This window comes from Diabrotica virgifera, chromosome 8 (assembly GCF_917563875.1).
Source record: "Diabrotica virgifera virgifera chromosome 8, PGI_DIABVI_V3a".
Taxonomy (NCBI): Eukaryota; Metazoa; Arthropoda; class Insecta; order Coleoptera; family Chrysomelidae; genus Diabrotica; species Diabrotica virgifera.
The window spans coordinates 141,140,112-141,165,177 of NC_065450.1; the positions used below are offsets into that span (position 1 = coordinate 141,140,112).

The 25,066-nt window shown below is 34.6% G+C and overlaps 1 protein-coding gene across 2 annotated transcripts in view; it reads right to left on the reverse strand.

Annotated features, from left to right (window-relative positions):
* The window catches only part of LOC126889809 (uncharacterized), a 168,098-nt gene that overhangs the window by 137,047 nt on the left and 5,985 nt on the right, over positions 1-25,066 (reverse strand). For both annotated transcript variants that reach the window (XM_050658468.1, XM_050658467.1), the window contains exon 2: positions 11,120-11,499. In XM_050658468.1, the coding sequence (XP_050514425.1) occupies positions 11,120-11,448 (329 nt within the window). In that variant the 5' untranslated portion in view covers positions 11,449-11,499. The remainder of the gene's footprint in view (positions 1-11,119; positions 11,500-25,066) is intronic.

A 25,066-nucleotide genomic window follows, 5' to 3' on the forward strand; every position in this document is an offset into this window, starting at 1 on the left:
AAAAAATCAAGTGGTGGATGCTAAAAGAAGAGAAAGAAGGTATATTCAGGGAAAGAATAGTAGGCAAAATATGTTGGAACATGAAAGGAAGCCCTAATACAATTTGGAGAAAAATGGTCAGTAGTATTAGAGATACTGCTATTGAAATAATTGGGAAAACGCCAAGAAAAAAGTTTGAGGATAAAGAGACTTGGTGGTGGTCAAACGAAGTACAAGGAAAAATAAAAGAGAAGGGAATATTATATAAAAAGTGGCAAGAAACTAGATCCGACACAGATCTTCAAAACTATATGGTGGCGAAAAAGGAAGCGAAAGTAGCAGTGGCAAAAGCCAAAGCAGAAGCGTATTCAAGCCTATACGATCAACTTGACACCAGGGAAGGCGAAACGAAGATATATAAAATAGCCAAACAGAGAGCAAAGAAAGCAAAAGATTTTAATCGGATTAGATGTATCCGAGATCAAAATAATAAAATACTAGTTCACGAAAGGGAATGTTAAAAAGAGATGGAGAAAGTACTTTGACAGCTTATTAAATGAAGAAATTGACAGACAGCCTGTAGAGTCAACGGAGACAGTAGCAGAAATGGTCACCAAAATAACAAACGAGGAAGTGGCTCAAGCGCTTCAAAAAAATAAAGAAAGGAAAAGCGGTAGGACCAGATGATATTCCTGGGGAAGCATGGAGAGCATTGGGAGAGACAGGAACAAGGTGGCTAGCAGGTTTATTTAATAGAATTATGGAAGTTGGACAAATGCCAGACTAATGGAGAAGCAGTATACTAGTACCTGTCTACAAAAACAAGGGAGATATACAACAATATACAAACTACAGGGCTATAAAACTGCTTAGCCACACGACAGTAGAACCACTCTCCGAAAAATTGGAAGTAAATCTGTAGTCGCGCATGGCGACCGCGCAATGTTGGCAGTCGCTTTTACCCCACTCTCGCATTGCTAGTCGCATAGAAACGTACGGATTTTAACAGGGAAAACCCGCATCCACCACTGGTGAACTACCAATTGCGTACTGCCGGTATTACTTCTTGAGATCAAAGCGCCGACAGAGGAGTGGTTTTATTGTGGAACCCCTATATACTGTGGCCACACCATGAAAATATGGGAAAGAGTAATTGATAGACGGATACGAAATATCCGAGAATCAATTTGGCTTTATGCAGGGCAGATCAACAACAGATGCAATTTTCATTATAAGGCAGTTGATGGAAAAATATAGGAGTAAAGAAACAAACGCTCATATGGTATTCATTGATCTTGAGAAAGCATATGATAGAGTTTCTCGAGAGATTCTGTGGTGGGCACTAAATAAGAAAGGAGTCCCTGGTGAATATGTAAAGATTGTGAGGGATATGTATGAGGTAGTAACGACTAGTGTTAGGACAGGTGTGGGAGAGACTGATAAATTTCATGTGAAAGTAGGATTGCACCAGGGCTCGGTGCTTAGTCCGTATTTATTCTCATTAGTTTTGGACCAGATAACAGCGAAACTACAGAACATTCCATGGTGCTTAATGTATGCTGATGATGTCGTGTTAGTAGGAAATAGTGAAAGATACTAAGAACAAAAACTGGAACAGTGGAGACAAGCTCTGGAGGAAAAAGATTTAAAACTTAGTAGGACAAAGACAGAGTATTTGCAATGTTCATTTAAAGATGGCGTTACTACAAATAACATGGTATCTTTGGATGGTGAACTGATTGTAAAAAGCAATAGTTCTAAGTACCTGGGATCGGTATTACAGAGTAATGGAGAAATAGATGGAGATGCATGCAGTAGAATTAGGGCTGGATGGATGAAGTGGAAGGAAGCGAGTGGTGTGCTGTGTGACAGGAAAATTCCAATGAAGTTGAAGGGAAAATTCTATAAAACAGCCATAAGACCGGCTATGATGTACGGAACTGAATGTTGGGCAGTGAAAAAGAAAGAGGAACAACGAATGCATGTGGCGGAAATGAGAATGCTTAGATGGATGAGTGGAGTGACAAAAAATGATAAAATTAAAATAAGTATATTAGGGGAAGTCTAGGTGTGGCACCAATTGATGCCAAAATGAGAGCATAGGTTGAGATGGTTTGGTCATGTTCAACGTCGAGACGCTAATCACCCAATACGAAGAATTGCTGAAGTGCAGATTCCGGGAAGGAGTAGGAGAGCAAGACCAAAGAAGACGTGGGGGCAGACGATTAGGCAGGACATGTTGGTAAAGGGGATTAATATTGATATGTCCCAAGATAGAATTGTATGGAGAAATGCAATTAGGGAAGCCGACCCCGCATAGGGATAAGGCAAAGAGAATAAATGAATGAATGAAAATTAAAATACAGATTGTTCCATTTAAGTTAAGAACGTAGTATACTGAGTAGACAAAAAAGATAAACACCTTCGTGTGTTTAGTAGAATTCATTCATTTTTTACATATCACCTTGTCTTGTCATGAACTCTCACTATCTCCTATGGCCTGGCCTCCCCAGCATCCGCCTCTAAGTATCTCTGTCCCTGGCTGCTCTCCTCCAGTTATCCACATTCAATATCTCTTTAGCATTGGTTCTCACTTCATCTATCCACCTCTTCCTTGGACTGGCCAATGTCCCACCATAGTTCCGCTAAGCCAAGAGCTACTACTAGGTGCTCTTGTCATGAACAACAAGAGATACAATTTTCAGGTTTATCTGTTAAGCTTTTGTGGTGGCTGCGTAAATTGTTTGGTGAAAAGGAAGCATTAAGTTTTCATGAATTTATGGTGTCAGTTAAATTTTAAATTTGGTGTAGCTGATTGGGAATAAAAATTGTAGCTGAACAGCACATTGATGTTCTAGTGATACTCATGAACCAAATTTATAGCTCAGGCGTATTACCCAAAGAATGGTTAACATCGATCTTTGTTTATTTCCCCAAAAAGAAAAACGCAAGAGAATGTGCCGATTACCGCACCATTAGCTTGATGTCCCGTGTGCTGAAGTTGCTACTGAAACTCATCCATAATCGAATATATCGTAAACTAGACATAGATATTAATGATACACAATTTGGGTTTCGTAAAGGCCTAGAAACGCGTGAGGCTCTTTTCTCACTTAATATCCTAATACAAAGGTGCCTAGACGTCAATCAAGATATTATATGTCTGTTTTATTAACTATAATAAAGCATTCGTACGACATGAACAATTATGAATATCCTGAAATTAAAGAAGATCGACTACAATGACCTCAGGATCATCATATCTAATTTATACTATAAGCAGCGAGCAAAAGTACGTGTTAACGAACAGCTGTCAGAGGAAATTGAAATTAGACGTGGGGTGAGACAGGGATGTGTATTGTCGCCAGTTCTCTTTAATGCCTACTCGGAAGAGATCCTAAAAATCCTCTTGAGGGTGAAACAGCTGGAATAAAGGTGAACGGAGTTCCCATTAACAACATTAGATATGCTGATGACACTGTCGTCTTAGCCGAAAATATTGAAGATCTTCAGAGCCTGGTTAACAGAATAGCGATATATAGCCAAGAATATGGTCTAAAAATGAACATCAAGAAGACAAGATTTATGAGAATATCTAAAACTCAAAGAAATAACTAGAATCTCCTCATAAACGGAACCAATGTCGAACGAGTAGACCAATATGCATATCTTGGAACAATGATCAACTTCACAAATGATTACTTCCAGGAGATTAAAATTAGAATAGAAAAGGCTAGAGCGAATTTTAACAAAATGAGAAAAGTACTCTGCACAAGAGATCTAAAGCTAGAGCTAAGAGTAAGGTTGGCTAGGTGCTATGTTTTCTCGACTCTGTTTTACGGAATGGACGCTTGGATCTTGAATGCGGCATCAATGAAAAAACTGGAATCATTCGAGTTGTGGATATATAGAAGAGTTAATATCATGGAAAGAACACGTCACAAAGAAAGGGGTTCTGAGAAAGATGAATAAAGAAATAGAAGTTTTAATTAAATACAATCAAAACCAGAAAATTGGAATATCTCGGACATATTACACGTGGAGAGAGATACAACTTGATCCAATTGATTATGCAGGGAAAAATTCAAGGAAAGAGAAGCATAGGAAGACGCAGAATATCGTGGCTGCGCAACCTGTCAGAATGGTACGGATGTACATCAAATGAACTTTTCAGAGCAGCCGTACCCAAAGTCCGAATAGCTATGATGATTGCCGACCTCCGTCACGGAGATGGCACTTGAAGAAGAAGATTGGGAAGCCTTTTTTGATTGCTCAAAATGCCTAGCCTGCGGACGAACAGATCCTTATGTAATATGGGTACTGCTGTTTGAAGATTGTGGACTCAGGAAGGCCGAGGAAAAAGAGTAAGGAATTCTGAGTGTCACAGAGGGACCAAAGAGCGACAAGATCTCCGATTAAAACTTCTGGTTCTAAAAGACAGATTCAGTAGTACTCAAGCTATTGCAAGTGGTTTGAAGAGTATGGAAGGATGGTTTGTATGCGTAGGTTATATCGCCGAATACAACAGATTGGTCTGTTTTCTTTGGGTGCTAACCGTTTGCTCTGATGTAGAAAAATAATTCTATGGGACCAGAAATGAAATCAGGTTGTCTTTAGTGACGAATCCCGCTTCTGTCTGGGGATGCATGATGGCCAGGCAAGAGTGAAAAGACGACGTAGTGAAAGACTACACAGTGGAAATAATGGTGTGGGGTGATATTCCTTATAGTAGCAGAGGCAATATGACAGCCTGACGCTATATTCAGAAAGTAGTGGAGCCTCATCTTATTCCATAGCTAAACACCATCCAAAACCCTCAGATCTTACAGACTTTAGCAGGTCTTACTCGCGAAGTTACACTAGCCTGGAAGGATATGCCCCCACCAGGATATCGACAAACTTATTTGAACGATGCCCAGGTGTGTCAATGAGATATAAGAAATCATGGATCCTCCACACATTCTTGAACCAGCTGCTTCAAAAAGATGATGAATCAAGTTGGAGATTTAATAATTTTACTGGTAGGGGACACGCAACATGTATACCAAAAATTATTAAAATCGGATAAATATAATCTTCTTCTTCTTCTTTTTGTATAGACATGACTCTGTCTGTTTTTTCAATGTGCCTCTAGTAAGTTGTCGTTCCATCGTTTTCGTGGCCTTCCCACTGATCGTCTTCCTATTGGGGAACCGTCTCTCGCTGTCCTGACTACACTATTTGTTGTCATTCGGCTTATGTGGTCATTCCATTCTATTCTTCTGTTTCTTACCCAGTTATTAATGTTATCCACCTTGCATCTCCGTCGTATATCTGTACTTCTAGCTTTGTCCCATAGAGTCTTACCATCGATTTTTCGAAGGGGTTTTCATCTCCGCTGTTTCGAGCAATTTTTTTGTCCTCTCTGTGTCGGGTCGTGTTTCTGCCGCGTATGTCATTATTGGTCTGATGACTTTTTTGTAAATTCTGCCTTTTATTTCTTTTCCCATATTTTTATTTCTCCATATTGTGTCATTCAGGCAACCTGCGGCTCTGGTTGCTCTATTTCCTTGATCTTCCACTTCTGTTTCGAGCCTTCCGTAGCTAGATAGTGTGATGCCTAGATATTTAAACTCCATCACTTGTTCTATTATCTGACCTTCCAGCTCCAATTTACATCTTATTGGATCTGCTGTTATAACCGTGCATTTTGTCTTTTTTGAGGAAATTAACATGTTAAATTTTCTGGCGATTATGTTGAATTGGTGCAGCATACGTTGTAAATCATCTTCACTTTGAGAGATTAGTATTGCATCATCCGCATAGCAGATTATTTTAAGTTGTTTTTCTCCCATTTGGTATCCTTTTTTAGTTCTTACTTTTTTTATTATTTCGTCCATGATCAGGTTGAACAATAAAGGACTCAAGGAATCCCCCTGTCTTATCCCATTGCCGGCTTCAATTGGGTCAGTTAGTTCATCTTCCACTTTTACTTTTATTGTGTTGTTCTGGTAGATGTTTTCTATCGTTTTAATTATTCCCAGAGGTACCTCTCTCGAGTATAACAAGTGGATAACGTCCTTTAATGTGACCCTGTCAAATGCTTTCTTAAGGTCCACGAAACATAAATATGCCGGTTTGTTGTATTCCAACGATTTCTCTTGAACTTGCCTCATTATAAATATAGCGTCAGTGCATGACCTTCCCGACCTAAAACCTTGTTGTTCTTCTGCTAATGTTATAATTTCATTCAATTTGTTTGTTATAACTTTTGTTGTTAATTTTAATGTTGTGTTTAATAAGTTAATCCCTCTGTAATTCTCCGGGTCTGATTTGTCTCCTTTTTTGAAGAGAAGTATTAGGATGCTTGATCTCCATTCTTGTGGTATTCTGTTTTGTTCTATTATTTTTTGTATTAATTTTAATAGTTGTTTAGTTAGATCTTGTCCTCCGTACTTTAGGAGTTCGTTCGATATTCTGTCCTCTCCTGGAGATTTTCTATTTTTTAATTTTCTTAATGCTTCCTTTACCTCTCCCTCCTCGATGTTTATTTCTTCGTTTGTCGTAACTTCAGGTGTTGGTGGTTCATTATCGTCGCCTTTAGCAAATAGAGATCGGAAGTAGTCTGCCCATGTTTCCTTCTGAATGTGTTTCGCTTTTATTAGTTCGTTCATCTCCTTTCTTTGCCCTCTGATCATTCTCCATACTTCTTTTTGTGTTCCGTAGAAGTCGTGTTCCATCTGTTTTGAGAAACTCTGCCAGTGCTCCCTGTTTATTTGTCTCACTAAAGTATTCGTTTCGTTTCTGATTCGTTTGTAATGGTTGTATGCCTGTTGTGTTTGTTTTGTTCTGTATTGTAAAAAGGCTTTCTTCTTTTCTTCGCATTTTATCTTAACTTCCTCTCTAAACCACGGGGTTTTCTTCTTTAATATGTGAGTATTCGTTACTTTTCTCTCTCCAAGTGATTCTGTTGCAGCGTCGATTATGTTATTTTTGAGTTTTTGCCAGCTTTCATCGATGTTATCGTTTTCTAATATTCCATTCTCAGCAATCTTCTCTGATATTCTTTTCCTGTATAAGTATTCCGTGGATTCCGTATGTAGTCCTTGATTTTTGTTTGTGTTGGTGCTGCCCTCTTAGGTGTGAAATATTTCATAATGATTCCTATTTTACATAATACTATGCTATGGTCGCTACCTACATCTGCTGAGTTGAGGCATCTTACGTCGATTATTTTTGATGGATGTATATCTCTGTTGGTTACAACATAATCTATCATAGATCTTTGTCCACGGGTGTTATTGAATGTATATTTGTGTTGGTCTTTGTGGTCAAAAAATGTGTTGTTTATTCTAAGTTCGTTATTTGTGCAGAAGTTTATCATCAGTTCTCCATTTTCGTTTTTAACATTTTCACTGTGTTTTTGCTTAATTCCGGGTATTACTTGGTTACCTATTAGAGCATTAAAATCACCCAGTATTATCATCTTCCCTTTAACTTGATCTACTACTTGTTGTAATTCGTCATAAAAGATTTCCCTTGTTGTTTGAGGCTTGTTATTTTCTGGGCCGTATACTCCGATAAATATAATGTAGGTGTATGTTATTTTTTTTATCACTCAGTCTATTTATTTGTACCAAATATTGTACCTATTGTATTGAAATTCCAAACACTATGTACAATAAATTAATATATTAATTATATCAACATGTACTACAAGTAATATCTATCTAAAAAGAATAGGCAAAAATACGTTGATAATAAATGAATAAATTTTTGTAATAAATTAATTAAACAGTTTTGTAATAAGTTAATAATTCTAAGACACTGCCTTGCACAAAAAAGAAAATCGAACACTATTAAAGATAGGTATAAAAAAACAAGGTTCAACAATTTTATTTTATTTTTTAAGTAGATTCTAAAATTAGAGTAAGTAAAATATTTACATTTATTTTGTTACTGTAAATTGGGTAACTCTGTATATGTGATACTATCAGCGGCGCCGACTTTTAGAAATTCCGTCCGGTGCACCTCACCTTCGATTGTCAAAGTTTTTGTCTTTCTGTTGAAAAAGGTATTGTGGGCTGAGTAGCTAAATTTTTCAGGAAAATAAACATATTCGACTAATTTATTAACGTTTATTGAATTAAAAATATGAAGATAGATAAACTGGTAAACATACCTATATCCTATATCTACGAAAAACATAAACATGACATGATCAACATTACACTAATAAAAAAATAATACACATAAAACTGCCATTAGTCAATAGAACATGATAAGACAACAGACAACGGCTGTAAAATATTATATTTCATTTTTCTCTAGGATCGAACAATGAGAAAGAGTTCATCCTAACAGAGAACCGTTTGATGAACTCATTGCAGAGTTGTTCCAAATCGAGATTTTCCACCATGTCGCCATGAACATTCAGTATCATTACATCATTTAATCTCTTCTGGCTCATTGTTGATCTTAAATATGATTTCAATCTTCTCAATGACGAGAAAGATCTTTCGGCCGTACCTACATGATGAAACTGGTATTACCAGCAACAACTTTATGAATTTTAAATATTCAGGTAAAATATCATAAAGCTCGCTATGACTCCTCAGATATATCACTATATCCTGTATAGATTCCAGTTCGACATTTCGCTGTGATGTAATATCCAAGAAGATATTTCTATTGAAGGGCCAATCTATCGCAATCGAAGTCTTCTTTACAAAAGGATGTCACATAATTTGCATTTTCCGCTTTGTCCAGCGCAAATGCCTCAACTTTTCTGAGATGCTTCAATGTATCCCCCTCAAATCTTGTCATCAAGCTAGTCACTGTCATGTCATGTCACCCCACGAGTTGAAACCTTCTGTAACGTAAGTTGATAAGACTCTCTGCGAATTTATTCCAGTCGATGCTATTGGCAGCTTCAATGCGGCTGCTGTTTTGCAAATAGTACAAAAAATTTTATCGAGTGTACTGTCATATGTTATCCATGGATAAGTGATAATCCACGTGTCACGAAACTGTCTGCCCTTCTTTCAACTAGACGTTATGGTTTTACTACCATTGTAACTCTCAACAATGTCGATGGAACTGGAACAGGTTGTTAATTCCTCGTAGCCTGATGAGTTTGTATCGAAGTACGTATTATGAACTTATCCATTTCTAGTGATCAGGAATCTAGAATGGAAATTTCACACTTCATTCGTGTTGTCATAAAACAAAAGCATTTTAATACACAATTGAAGCGTTTATTTGAAAAACAACGCATGTACATTTTTTGCAAATTTGACTTTATATGTTGTTCGCATAAAATAGTAGTTTTTTTATCGATTTCACACATTCAGTTGTGTAAAAATCCCAAATGTCCGGAGTAAACTACATAGAATATTCGGATAGTTTTAGAAAAACAACAGATGTCCAAGCGGTATGTTGTAAAAGCAACACTTGTCCCATCTTAATCAACGGTCATCGCTAAGCGTGAATGATTTTGTCTATAAATTTATCAGTTGTGTGCGTTCTTTGTTAATAACAGGTGATGTTTGTTTCTTTTGTAATAGAAAACTAGTTCAGCATGGCAGAAACTGTTCAACACAATACCTCCCTCTAATATTATGAATATTATAGATGATATATTTTGCTAAGTTTCTACCGATTTTTGTTTAATATATCAATAAAAATATGAAATCAACTTGTACAATTATTTTGACATCCACATTCCTTCCAATGAATATCTTAGTAAAAGTAGGATTTGAAATAAATTGAAGCTGGGCAGTTTTTCTTGATTTGCCAAAATTTAAATTCTTGGACAAGTGTTTTCAAATAAACGCTTCAATTATTTCCCCTTTGTACTTACCTGCCTTAATCTATGTACAGTGATGGCACGTCCCCTCACCAAAAAAAAACTCGCGGTAAACAGAATGCGTGACAAATTGAAATATATTCGACTGGTCTTGTCTTGTAACATAGAATAAACACACAGAACGAGCAAGTGAATGACGTCCGAGAATTCAACCCGAAGCGCGCGGGTGAGACGGGGTTTCACGGTATAATGGGAGATCGGCAGACGGCAGCCTTAAAAATTTCCTCTCCATGTATCGTGCGGCGACCGAAAATTCAACTCCATCGGCGTCCGGTGCTTCGCACCGGACAGATTTACCTGTCCGGGGCGCGGGCCCCGCAGCACCCACGTAGTCGGCGCTTGTGGATACTATAACAATTTTAGTTTGTAGCCACGACCAATCTACGTATTTTAGTCCTATCGCCAGTGGGGGTACTACGGCCTCCTTTATTCAGATGGGCTTAAATAAGTTTTTTTTATGTATTTTGACCCGTAGAACACGAATTTTTTGGGTAGCAGTTGATCCGGATGTCGATAAAATTGTTATAAACAAAGAACTTGAGGAATTACATAACAGCGATTTTTCGCAAAACAAAACATTTTTTGGGTCATTCTAAGCAAAAAATGTCCTTGCAAGTTTTTTCGTAGGATGCACAGTTTTCGAGATAAACGCGGTTGAACTTTCAAAAAATCGTTTGCAATTTTTGAATCGGGTAATAACTTTTGATTAAAAAATAAAATAGCAATTCTGCTTACCGCATTTGAAAGTTCAAGTTAAATTCTATCGGTTTTGATTATTTGCACTGCTAAAAATTTATTTTATTACTGTTAAACAAAGCTATAAACACATAGTGCTTGAATGATGTTTTCAATGCATTTCTCATTTAAAATCGAACGAGTAGGCGAGTCTACAAACAGGCTATTTCTACGTAGCATGCATTAAAACGCATGCATTGGGCACGGGAAACACTATTTGTTTATAACTTTATTTGACAATAAAAAAATTAATTTTTAGCAATGCAAACTTGTAAGAACATTTTTTGCTTAGAATTACCCAAAAAATACAAAAAAAGGTTTTGTTTCGCGAAAAATCGCTGTTATGTAATTCCTCAAGTTTCTTGTTTATAACAATCTTATTGACATCCGGATCAACTGTTACCCAAAATTCGTGTTCTACGGGTCAAAATACATAAAAAAATTGGGTAAGTCCATCAGAATAAAGGAGGCCGTTGTACCCCCTGGCGACAGGACTATTTGTGGCGAAGCAATTTTTAATATCAGTTATAACTTTCCTTATTATTTATGTTAACTCACCCAGCTCTAGAAGTTGGTCTTCCTATATGACAAGGGCTAAACGAAACAAATTCTGAATGAAAACAAGGCCTACTTAGTAAATGTTGCCTTTGCAGCTGATACAAAACTTTCAGCTTTCTCAATTCGATATCTTTATGTTCGTAGATTGCTTTCTTAATAATTTGCTGTGCTAATTTTTCACAAAAAAAATCTAGCATGGAATTTTTAGGTTCATCCTGAAACTCCGGAGGGGGTTCTATGGGAGAAGAAGAATGTTTATTGGTAAAATCTGTCCAGTGTGGTCCTTTTTTCAAAGTATTAAAGTTTTCACCACACATTATATCTGACATTCCATCTAGAGAATCATCTTGGGACAAGGACTTCTCTTCACAGTCACTGTCCTGCGAAAAAAAAGATGTTAGAATGTGAATTAAGGAAAAGTAATCTGGTTGAAGTATTAAACTTAACATGTTAATATGATTATGAAACTACACTGCGCGTCAGAGAAAACGGGCACTCCAAAAAATGGGTCATATCTCCTAAACCTGTTGTCCGATTTAAGTAATTTTTTTAATATGTTATAGCCCTATTCTTGAGCAATATCGCTGTAATAATATTATTGTTAAACAAGTAAATTTTCATTGTATACCGGGTGTACGAATCAAACTGTGTTTTTTTCTCAAAGTTCGCAACACCTTGTGGAATTAAAACACCGAAATTAAAACCCAACTATAGCCTCAGGTTTTCTTAAAATTATGCTACCTAAAAAATATGGCATGTGACCAAATATAATTGGTGAGCCTTTGTAAAGAAATCTCTAAAGTTTGTTTGCTTGCCCCATATAATACTTTTTGGAGACTACGGGGTTGATATCTCAAATTTTACTGGATATGTAATTTATACAGTGATGAGCGCGCTAATAACCGGCAAAATAACGCAAAATATAGAAAACATAATACATTGCGAAACAAAAAGGGATGAAACTAATGAAGGTGGAAATTACCGTTATAAACGTATATAACTAACATTACATTACATAGTTTCCTACCTTTAGACGTCTGTGACAGAAGTATTTTATAAAATTCTACTGCCACAGTGACAGTTGTTATACTCCTCTGATACGTCTAAAGGTGGGAAACTATGTAATGTAATGTTAAATTATACGCTCTGAGCTTCGCTGGTGGCGCTCCTAGCGGATTACTGGAATTATTTTTCACCGGTAATTTTTAAATTTATTATTTAATTGTTATCGCTTAACATTTACAACGCAAAAAATTAATTAAATTGTAATCGATTTTTTTAAGATTTTTAGATTAAATTATAATTACATATTACGGAACATTAAAAAAACTTAAATTCAGTATTTAAAACGTAAGTATATTTAAGGTAAAAATATATACCACAGCTTTGACCAACTAATATTTTTTATAACTAATGTTTTTAATCTTAATTTTACATTAATCACTTTGACATTTTTGTCAAATTTCCGGTAAACGTTTACAAACTTGCCACTACTGGCGCTCGAGAATTTGTAAATATCCCCTCTACGTACGAGCTCACAGCGGATACGCTAACAACGATCACTCCCACCTCCACTAGTTTCATCTCTTTTTGTTTCGCAATGTATTGGTTTTGCATATTTTGCGTTGTTTTGCCCGTTATTAGCGCGCTCATCACTGTATATTAGGGTGCATCGAAAAAATAAAAGTTGGAAATGTTATATCTAATAGCGTGAAAAAGCTGCTAGTGTTATTTTTCAGCATATTAGTATTTTTAATTTTTTTTTCTAAGCGAATTTTCTGCCCCCCAACGACCTTGAATTTTATTAAATATCTGATTTTTATGGAAATTTCAATTTATATTATTTGGAATAAAATATGTGCTAACTCGATCCAAGATCAATAATTAAAAACTTAAAATGTTGTCAATTACAAATTTAAACGATATTTAAAGTTTTATTTGTTTTTTTCAGTCTCCGCAACCCCTTTGAAATGTCCCGCTTCGTGAGTCCGTGCGTGTAATTTTCACTTATTTTTGGTGCGATGCCTTACTTTGTTATTATTGTTGTTTGTAAATTAAAGATTTTTAAAATAGATTTAACAGGACCATGGGGAATAAAATAAAGATGTGCTGTGGACCGCCCCATTTTTGGGCAGCCACCAAATATATCTGAAAATGTTTTACCGAAATACAAACAAGCGATGAAATTTTGTGGTTGCAAGAGGATAAAAAACTCAGCAAGAAAGAGCCAGAATTTTCTGGTATTGCCGAACAGGTTGCAATTAAATTGGAGGAAATATGGAAAAAGGCGTTAATTCCAATAATTTAACATACAACAAATATTCAGCTTTTAAAAGCATATCATGACAAATACAGTCGAGCCCGCTTATTAAAATAGCCTTCGTGCCAAGGAAAAGTATTCCTATAAACAGGATATTCTAATAACCAATCACTAGTGGCTAGTAAACCTTTTTCGGGACCTCAAATTTCTATTCCTTAAACCGGGATATTCCTATAACCGGTATGCTAATAAGAGGGTTCGACTGTATATGAAACTTATGAAACTATTTAAGAACAGGCAAAACAGTGAATTTTACAAAAATAAAATTCAATGCTTTAAGAACAAAAGTAAAACTACACGTTTCGATCTTGCAGCATGCAAATGTGACACACTGATTAATTGTCTTTGTAGCAAATCTCAAAAAGTGCCTCTGGATGATCGCAAATTTCTATTAAATCAAAGAGGTCCCAGAAAAATGGTGATAAGCTCGATTGATAGGGAAAACAAAAACAAATATAATCAGAGAAAACAACGGTAAAAGAAGAAAGTTACCGACGCAAAGACAAAACTTTAGCTCAAGTAAAAAACAGTACCAAGTTTTATGGTAAATCGATCGTGGAAGAACACATAACACTTGTGCATGAGCCAGGGTGCAAATATTTCGGATATGGGTATCCGCTAGTGATGTTGAAAAAGTAACTATTCGTTACAAAGTACTCGTTACTTACGAATACCGAAAGTAACGATTACTATATAGAGAGGCAAATCGTTACTTTGATTACTCTGATTACTTCGTTACTTCGTACCAATCGTATCAGAGCGAGTAACGACTATTGTATCTACTTTGATTACTCTGATTACTTCGTTACTTCGTACCAATCGTATATCAGAGCGAGTACCGACTATTGTATCTACTTTGATTCCGGTACTCAAATACAAACGTAATCATAGTAATCAAATCATTTTTATCTCTTAAACAGATTGGTGAAGGTCGTTGTTATATAGGAATACCTATACAAAATACCTACCTACTGAGAAATACGATTCTCGATATGATTACAGGTACTCAAATAAAAAAGTAACAAAAGTAATCATAGTAATCAAATTATTTTTATCCCTTAAATAGATCGGTGAAGGTCGTTATTATATCGGAATACCTACACAAAATACCTACCCACTGAGAAATACGATTCTGGATACGATTACCGGTACTCAAATACAAAAGTATTAATCATAGTAATCAAAGTAACGAATACTGTAAATGATTAATTCATACAAAATACCTACCTACTGCGAAATACGATTTTTCGATATGATTACCGGTACTCAAATACAAAAGTAATCATAGTAATCAAAGTAACGAATACTGTAAATGATTACTTTATACAAAAGTAACGATTTGTAATGAATACTCGAAAGTAACTATAATCAACATCACTAGTATCCGCTGTCTGGTATTGGGACCGTGCAAGTTCGGCAAAGCGACCCCAATTTCTTCGCTCTGTACTTTTATTCGCACTTTTAATTATATTGGCCAATTATATTAGTCCTGGTTACTGGATAATTGTCAAGGCCATAGTCCAAAAAAATAGTAAGAAGAAAAAATAAGATTCAGGTTATGTTATGAAAACGTGAACAATTGTATGTAGTAAATAAAATTAGTTATTAAAATGCAGTACTGCATTCAAAATACAATTAATTAAATTTACCTTTATATAATAATTGCATACCATATCAATATTGTGGAGCAATATATAATTTTTCTGCTTCAATGACAGAAGGTATGAAATATACGTCAATTTGACAATTTCAATTGACAATATGAATTATTTAAGATAGTTGCAATATTTCTCCGCGACTCGCGCACGGTCGTTTCTCGTTTCCCTTCCAAGTACTTGCACACCGCGAATACCAGAAAGTTTCAAATCCAGCTATTGCATGTGACGAAACAGTCGTAAATACTGGCGTTAAGGGTGATGTAATACGGCTGTTAGAAGAACATCTTAAAAAACCGCTTCGGTGGTTAGTATGTCGGCGACATTCAAATGATCTACCCCTTGGACATCAAAAGAAGTTTGCCAGTGACCAAATCAAAAAACGTGAGGGTCTTCAAACTTTCTCCTATAAAAATTTTGATTCAAACGACTACTTTGAGTAAATTAACTAACAAGAATATCACCCTACAGAACCACCTATATTCTCTAGATTTTCGAGTGAAAATCTGTGAGATTTTATTAAGAATCTGAACTAGGACCCTTTTAACATTGAGATTGAGAAATATCACTGCCACAAACAATGTGTAGAAGCTTGTGACACAAGCTTCTCTAGCAGTTTGTGGAGCGTATTCGAGGGATGGATTTATAAAAACTCGAATAAATTCCAGAAAAACTATGCCTCACTTTAATGCTAAATCGGAAGACATCTTCGAATAGAATGCTTTTACCATATTTTTTTGTAATATTTATATACCTAATTTTGTACTTTGCTTTATATTTATTTAAGTATTAAAAAACTTGGGTGACGTCAGGGAGACGGATAACTAGGCTATTTTGTTATAAAAAGAATGTTTTAGTATACTTTTCTTAAGTAAAATTTTTAATTGCCATGTGAAACCAGAAAATATTTTCCAATTTAAACCGAATTTATTTATTCAAGTTCTATAAGGTATTACATTTCCCTTACAAAAGAAATTCGCATATTAATGTATTTTTTCTAATTTTTAGTTGCCGTGGGGGGCAGAAGATATTTTTTTATTTCAACGCAATTTTACTAAAATACTAAATAGTGTGTTAGGCAACTTTTGTGAGCTATTACATTTTCGTTTCGAAATAAAAAATTTTTTCATCTGTTAACATTTTTTCAAGATTTTTAATTGTCTTGGGTGGCAGAAGATATTTTCCAATTTCGAAAAAATTTTACCAAAATAATTAACAATTGATTGGGCAACTTATGTGAGGTATTACTTTTCCATCGCAAAAAAAAATTTTTTTTCGCCTTTTTCGATGCACCCTACTGTATATACACACACCGGCAAAATTAGCCGAACACCTTAAAAATGAGACATGTTTGATGTCTCTAATCTCCTAATCCTGTTGTCCAATTTGAGTGATTCTTTTAGTATGTTATAGCCTTATTAGTTAAGAATATCGGTGTAATAATATTGTTGCTAGACAGGTAAATGTCATTTTATACCGGGTGTTACAATCATACTGTGTTTTTTCTTAAAGTTCGGAACACCCTGTGGAATATTCTAGCATATATAAAATATTAAAATTATAACTTGTTTGTAGACTTAGGCTTTCTTAACATTTTCTTTTTTGATTCATTTGCTTATGTTGGAAAATAAAAAAGTTATGTGCTTTAACAACTAGCCATGCTTTTTATCAATAAATCCTCATAGTAGGGGAGGAAAGTATGCTAAATTTGCAGTTAATCGAGCGTTATGGGGACCTATTGGATTGTGAAGAGTGGGTGCTAAAACCAAAAAAAGTTAAGTTAAGTTTTCCATAAAGTGTGGGACTCTCCATTTTTTAATTTAATTTTCCATTTCCACCAATCGTTTTTTCCGATTATAGGAAATATAGGCTATATCTAACCATAATTGGAAAAAATGTTGCGAATAAAAGTTGCTTATTTTTACGTCAAGGATCCAAATCTGCAATAAAAATTGGGGTTCTTTGTTGATTAACCTCGTTTAGGCCGGAGCCTCTTCAAGGGACGAAAAATTACCCCCTTTTTTTTTTAAGCGGGGGTTTTTTGAGAAGTATTGCGCTGTGGGTGCGATTGTGTGATAGACTGTTGGATTTGTCCAGACGAATGGTATGGGTTTTGCTCTGAGGGGTATGACATGCTACTTACTTTGTGTTGTGTTTTGTTGTTTTGTGCGTTGTGCTGTTACTGCTGACTCAAGCTCTAAGGTTCTCAGTGGATTTTAGGAACGGCTCTTTGGATCAGCATTTGGAGTGTAGACCATTATTGTCTACGATAGCGGAAAAATTGGGGGCTCCTATTTAAGATTTTAAAGTAACCTTCCACCCCACCTCCGTGGGGGGTCGTGTTTGGTGCCATTCGGTAGATTTTTGAAAAATACTGAATAGGTGTATTTTGCAGTTTTACGATCTGATGTTCATTTCGCGAAATATCGCAGAGTTTTTGACCCTGCCAATTTTTTTTTATCAATTGTTGATGCCAACATTTTTTTTTTGATAAACTGAAACCATACACAGCATGCCTAAATAGAGGTGTGTTCAGCATCCTAGCGGGAAGCTGAAGCACACCTATAGTAGTTTTACAGAATGGATCGATTTGCTTGAAATTTGAGGATAAGTAATGGATAGTCCAAGGATCAAAATCTATATCATGCCAAAAGGCGCTTTTACCGTGGGGGTGGTTGCCACCCCATCTCGGGGGTGGAAATTTTTATTATATTTTGACCGCAAGAGTTGGTAAAAACATTCATTGTAAACAAAAAACGTTCTATAAATTTTTTTGATAAAATTAATAGTTTTCGATTTATTCATTATCGAAAGTTTTTTTTTTATTTCGAAAAAATCAATGTTTTGATCAGTTTTTTGCTAATACCTCAAAAAGTTTTCGTTTTATCAAAACAACTTTAACTAAAAAAAATGTACCTTTTGAAAAAATAAACAAAACAGTTTTTTTTAATTTTCTTTAAGACCAATAGTAATTGAGCTATACTTTATTAAATGTTGGCTCTTCTTCGTTAAATGCTAAATATTGTAGTTTCAAAGTCAAAGCACGGGAAAACTATGAATTTTTCGAGTACCTATAACTTGTTGAAACTAATTTAAAGTTTCTTGTAAAAGGTATATATTAAAATACCCTAAATAAGGGTCAAAATACAAAACGTTTTCGGATTAAGGAATCCATCATCAGTGTTTAAAAGCCCTAAAATTAAGTATAACCTAATTAAATGAGATAAAAGTTAAAATTGACAGAGGTTTTCAAGAACAAGAGGTCATACTTACAAAATTTGCATGCCTGAGCCACCAAAATGTATAGGGTAAAAACCCTTTAAATGTAAATAATAAAGATGTTTTACATATTTATATAAAATTCATCGGATGTAATAGATTAACCTGGATGTTACCCAGGGCAACACAGGACTCTCCCCACGTGGTTGGAACTTTTTTTGGTGAAAACCTCACATATTGGATTTCAATGGCCAACTGACAAGTGAATTAAAGAGCAACCCGAAATGACACCAAGAACTGTCAATGTAACCTAGTTGTAATATTACTTCAGCCACAACGTTAAAGATTAATTTAAATGTTTTAAGATAAAAAACAGTATCAAATTTACAAATATTAAAAATAAAAGATGTTCACAAAATATGAAAGATTTTTTCCCTAGAAATAATGCATTAATTAAGTATACAAAATAGGGAAATGAAATGTTTACGTTACAGGAAGTTATGCAGTCAACAATACCAATAGGTGTTGTATTAGTGGTATAAAATTGTCAATACGATTAGACAAATAATGGTAAAGGCCTTATACTAGGAACACAAAATAGTATGTAATGTGTACATATGTGTACGATTTTAAGAGTATTGATGAAATGATAATTGTTTAATGACTGATAACTTACTTGGTAGTCGACCCAACATAAATTGTATAAAGATAGAAAAAGTGATATGATAATTGTAAAAATACTGTTTTGTTTTTATCTGATATTTATCTGAAAATGAGACTAAAGTAACTTGATGAAACTGAGTCCTCCAGAGACCTGACATCAAATTGGTTAAAAATGAAATGGTTGTAAAATATGGGGGGGGAGTAGGACGGTATGAGAAGTCTGACATAGTATGTTGTGATATTGGACCATGGAAGATGTGTAGTGTGTTGTTATGAAATAAGAGATATCTAATCTATAAGCTATGAGATGAGGCTAAGAAAAAGGTGGCTGGAATGAGACTCAATTCTGATGGATGTGGTTGTATATGTGATGTAGGAGCTGAATTTTGGAAAATTAAAGATAATGTAAAATAATGTGGATGTAAGAGGATGAGGTACAAATGAATATTAAAGAGTTAAAGTAAGATGTTGCTTATCGACAATTGGGAGTGAAATAGATGTATGTGGTAGTCATGAATGGTGTAGCAGAGAAGAGGAAATTGTATCTGATGTGGTTTATGAAAAAAGTTGACGGTGTAAGGGTTGAAAATCTCGGTTAAATGACACATGGCGATTGACACAATTAGGACTTCTTTGCTTCTCTTTAACTATTTCTAAGTCTTCATACAGGTCCAATTTTAGGAAGTTTTTTTGTGAAATATTATGTAATAACGAGACATCTTCTGGGATATTAAGGGTATGTTTGTTTTTTACAAGATGTTGAGAGAAGGTAGAAGTGTTTTCTCTTTTGGTGTGCTCTAAGGAGCGTGAAGATAAGGATCTACAGGTCCTACCTATATATGTAGCGTCACAATCAGAACATTGTAATCTATACACACCACTACGATCCATGTAGTTGATAGGGTCTTTGGAATTGGTAAGACACTGTCCCAGATTGTTGGGCACTTTGAAAGAAATATGAGTATTATCAACTGCTCTTTTAAGAATATATCTAATGTCTCCAGAAAGACGTTCATGAAGATATGGTAAGGAAGCATATGAGGGTTTTAAGGTCAAGTCTCTAGGGAAATCAGTCTCTCTCAAGACTCTAAGGTGTCTCTTTTGAATAAGTTTGTAGACAATATTAGGATCGTAACCGTTGTTGAACGCTATTTGACGAAGAATATTGAGTTCTTTATCATAGTTTGATGGTGATAAAGGAATAGTTTCAAGTCTATGGATGTAACTATGGAAAGCTGCATATTTATGTGACATAGGGTGGTTAGAAGATAAAGGTATGACATGATCAGTCTGTGTTGGTTTCCTATAGATACTGAAATCGAAATGGTCATCTAATCTGGTAATAGTGAGATCAAGAAAGTTAATTGATTGGGAAGATTCTAGTTCCATAGTGAACTTGATGTTAGGATGGATTAGATTGACTTTAGAAAGCAATAGGTCAGCTGAATTAGAATTACCGGAAATGAAAAGCAAAATATCATCTACATATCTAAACCAATGGAGTATTTCCGGATTTTTCATGATAAGAGTGGATTCTAAATGATCCATGAAAATATCAGCTAGGAGAGGGGATAAACAACTACCCATGGCTAGGCCATCAGGTTGTCTATAAAATTTATTATTAAATACAAAGAAGTCTTGAGCTAGACAAAATTGTAGTAATTGGATGATGGAATTAGTAGTAGACGTAGTAATAGAGTTGGCTCTTAAAAGAGAATGTACCAGATTAATAGTTTCAAGTTTAGGGACAGAAGTAAAAAGGTTGCTGACATCAAGTGAAAGCATAGTAATGTTGGGACGAAGGTTTATTTGTTGGAGATTGTTGACTAGTTGAATGGTGTTTTTGACTGAGAAACGAGGGGTGAAATTCGTCAAGTTCTTTCTTAGCCTCATCTCATAGCTTATAGATTAGATAACTCTTATTTCATAACAACACACTACACATCTTCCATGGTCCAATATCACAACATACTATGTCAGACTTCTCATACCGTCCTACTCCCCCCCATATTTTACAACCATTTCATTTTTAACCAATTTGATGTCAGGTCTCTGGAGGACTCAGTTTCATCAAGTTACTTTAGTCTCATTTTCAGATAAATATCAGATAAAAACAAAACAGTATTTTTACAATTATCATATCACTTTTTCTATCTTTATACAATTTATGTTGGGTCGACTACCAAGTAAGTTATCAGTCATTAAACAATTATCATTTCATCAATACTCTTAAAATCGTACACATATGTACACATTACATACTATTTTGTGTTCCTAGTATAAGGCCTTTACCATTATTTGTCTAATCGTATTGACAATTTTATACCACTAATACAACACCTATTGGTATTGTTGACTGCATAACTTCCTGTAACGTAAACATTTCATTTCCCTATTTTGTATACTTAATTAATGCATTATTTCTAGGGAAAAAATCTTTCATATTTTGTGAACATCTTTTATTTTTAATATTTGTAAATTTGATACTGTTTTTTATCTTAAAACATTTAAATTAATCTTTAACGTTGTGGCTGAAGTAATATTACAACTAGGTTACATTGACAGTTCTTGGTGTCATTTCGGGTTGCTCTTTAATTCACTTGTCAGTTGGCCATTGAAATCCAATATGTGAGGTTTTCACCAAAAAAAGTTCCAACCACGTGGGGAGAGTCCTGTGTTGCCCTGGGTAACATCCAGGTTAATCTATTACATCCGATGAATTTTATATAAATATGTAAAACATCTTTATTATTTACATTTAAAGGGTTTTTACCCTATACATTTTGGTGGCTCAGGCATGCAAATTTTGTAAGTATGACCTCTTGTTCTTGAAAACCTCTGTCAATTTTAACTTTTATCTCATTTAATTAGGTTATACTTAATTTTAGGGCTTTTAAACACTGATGATGGATTCCTTAATCCGAAAACGTTTTGTATTTTGACCCTTATTTAGGGTATTTTAATATATACCTTTTACAAGAAACTTGGCATTTTTGTGATTTATGGTATACAGCCAGCTACAGGAAGTTTATTTTCCTCGTGGATTTTTAATTTAAAGTATTTAAAAATATGTATCTTCAGAAATAAAAAAAAATCTCTAGCTAAAAAAATAAAGTGACTTATAATGAAAAGAATGTCAGTCCCTATTTTTTTCAGCGAAAAAGTGATCTGAAGCAACCCCCTAATCACCACCCTAATTAAAATTTGTCATTGACCTGATTTGGTTTTCTTGATTTATATATTGTTAATACGTTCTAGAAGTTTGGTCGGCTTAGAATGATTAGTGTTTAAAAAAATGGAGTTAAAAGCGAATAACGAGTTTTTGTAGTTTGGTAAAAAATGCCCTTTTCTTCAGAATAGAGAGATTAGGATCAGAGATACGAAAAAATATTTAAATATGAAATTGTAGCTTATCTAATTCCCAAGAACTTGGTATGAAAAAATTTTTTTACATCAAAAATTGAGTGAGCTATTGACAATTAAAACTTGTAATATCATGCAAAAACCACCTTTACCAACCTTTCAATGCCACCTCTTTTTGTGACTGAGAATTTTAAAAAGATTTAATACTAATAGCCTTATAGATCTTGTAAAAACCTACAAAATTCTTTTTTAACGAACTTTCGAAGGCCAAAAATAAAAAAGTTACGGTTAAAAAATCAATATATTTTTTTGAAAAAAAAAAAGGAGAAATCCAATTGGAAGCATAATAATGTAAATTAGCGGTATTTTTAGTCATTGGCCTTATTTATTCTTCTTTATGTATTATTAATAGATTCTAGAAGTTTGACTGGCCTTGAATGATTAGTTTTTAAAAAACTGAAGTTTAAAGCGAATAACGAATGTTTGCAATTTGGTTAAAAATGCCATTTTCTTCAGAATAGAAAGATTAGCATCAGAGATACGAAAAAATGTTTAAATATGAAATTGTAGGTAATTTAATTCCCAAGAACTTGGTTTAATTGAGTGAATCGTAAATGAGTATACCATCAAAAAACATTGATTTTTTATATATAAAGCTAACACTTTCGATAGCGAATAAATCAAAAACTATTAATTTTATCAAAAAAATGTATAGAACATTTTTTTGCTTAGTATGAATGTTTTTATTAACTTTTGCGGTCAAAATATAATAAAAAATTTCCAACCCGAGATGGGGTGGCAACCACCCCCATGGCAAACGCGCCTGTCGGCATCATCTAGATTTTGATCCATGGACTATCCACTACTTATTCTCAAATTTTCTAGCAAATTGATCCATTCTGTAAAAATTCGAGGTGAAAAGCTTTGGTTCCTAAACTATAGGTGTATTCTGCAACCAACCTGTTAAAATAACGCCCGTTAATTAAATTTATGTCAATATGTTTTTCTATTAAACAAGGTGTCCAGAAACTCTAGCGACAAACGAAGGCAGGAGATTCCTCAGATAATTTTAAGACAATTTAATCTAATTTACCTAGTCCGAAAATGCTTCTGCTTCCTAAGGGAGCTAGAGCTCTTTGAAGATGGCGTCATGCAATTAGTTTTTCTTAAATACCTCCAGAACGCTTCTGTTTAGAAAAACGAATTGGTATGCACATTTACTTTCCAGAAATGAATGGATTCCATCTATTGCGAATTTCTAGTACCGGTCATAGGTGTCCGTTTTGGGTAGGGCAACGGTTATTTTATCGCATAACTTTTTTGTCTTTAACTTTTAAGCATTTTTGATACTGGATTATTAAATCGTGAGGTATTCTAGTACTAAAAGGTACGCTTGCTTTAAGTCGGTAGGACACACCGTTTTCTAGAAAAATCAATTTGAAAGTTTTCCGTTTTGGGAATTTGAAAAAAATTGAAAAAATTTTCAAAAAAAAGACGTATTTTACCAACTTAAAGCAAGAGTAACTTTTAGTACTCGAATACGTCATAATTTAATAATCTAGTGTCAAAAATGCTTAAAAATAAAAGACAAAAAAGTTAGGCGATAAAATAACTGTTGCCCTACCCAAAACGGACGCCTATCACCGGTATTAGAAATTCGCAATGGATGGAATAGATTCATTTCTGGAAAGTAAATATGCATACCAATTTTCGTTTTTCTAAATAGAAGCGTTCTGGAGGAATTTAAAAAAAAAACTAAATGCATGACGCCATCTTCAAAGAGCTCTAGCTCCCTTAGGGAGCATTTTCGGACTAGGTGAATTGGGTTAAATTGTCTTAAAATTATCTGAAGAATCTTCTGTCTGCGTTTGTCGGTAGAGTTTCTGGACACCCTGTATATCTAAATATACCTACTCGTCTTCCACTAATTACATCATTACTATTCATAAACTTATGAAGAACATACATATATTAACATTAATTTATAATATAAGAAGTTTGTATAAAACGACATAAAAAATAGAAGAAAACCTTACTACTCAATTTACTTCTTAAGAAACATATAGGATGCAACTCAATAAATGGCTGAAAAATGACAACCTACATTTTGCAGATGATACGACCCACAGTTCTTGCCACCTCAGGTAGAAATAAAATGTAGATGTGATATAGCAAAAGTTCCCATAGGAAAGATGGCTAAAATATGGAAGGACTATCAAATTTCACGAAATTTAAAAATGAGGTTGGTCAACTACTTCACACATTCAATGTGCATATTTCCCTACAGTGCTGATGTCACAGACACAGTATAAAGAGGGACTGTAGAACCACTCTCCGAAAAATTGGAAGTAAAATCTTTAGTCGTGCATGGCGACCGCGCAATGTTCCCAGTCGCTTTTGCCCCACTTTCGCATTGCTAGTCGCATATAAATGTACGGGTTTTAACAGGGAAAACCTGCATCCACCACTGGTGAATGAGAGATACTTCTTGAGATCAAAGTCCCTCTTTATACTGTGTCGCGGATAAGCGACATATGCTCACCTAAATTACATTACAAAAATTATTTCAGGTTCTGGGAGAAGTACTTAAAAAAATATATGCAGCGAACATGTTAATATTTGACAGAGAGTGTGTTAAATATGAGAATGAACAGAAACCAATTTACATCTGCTTTATAGATTTTGAAAAGGCGTTTGGTAGGGTTCAACATGATAGGCTGTTTGAAT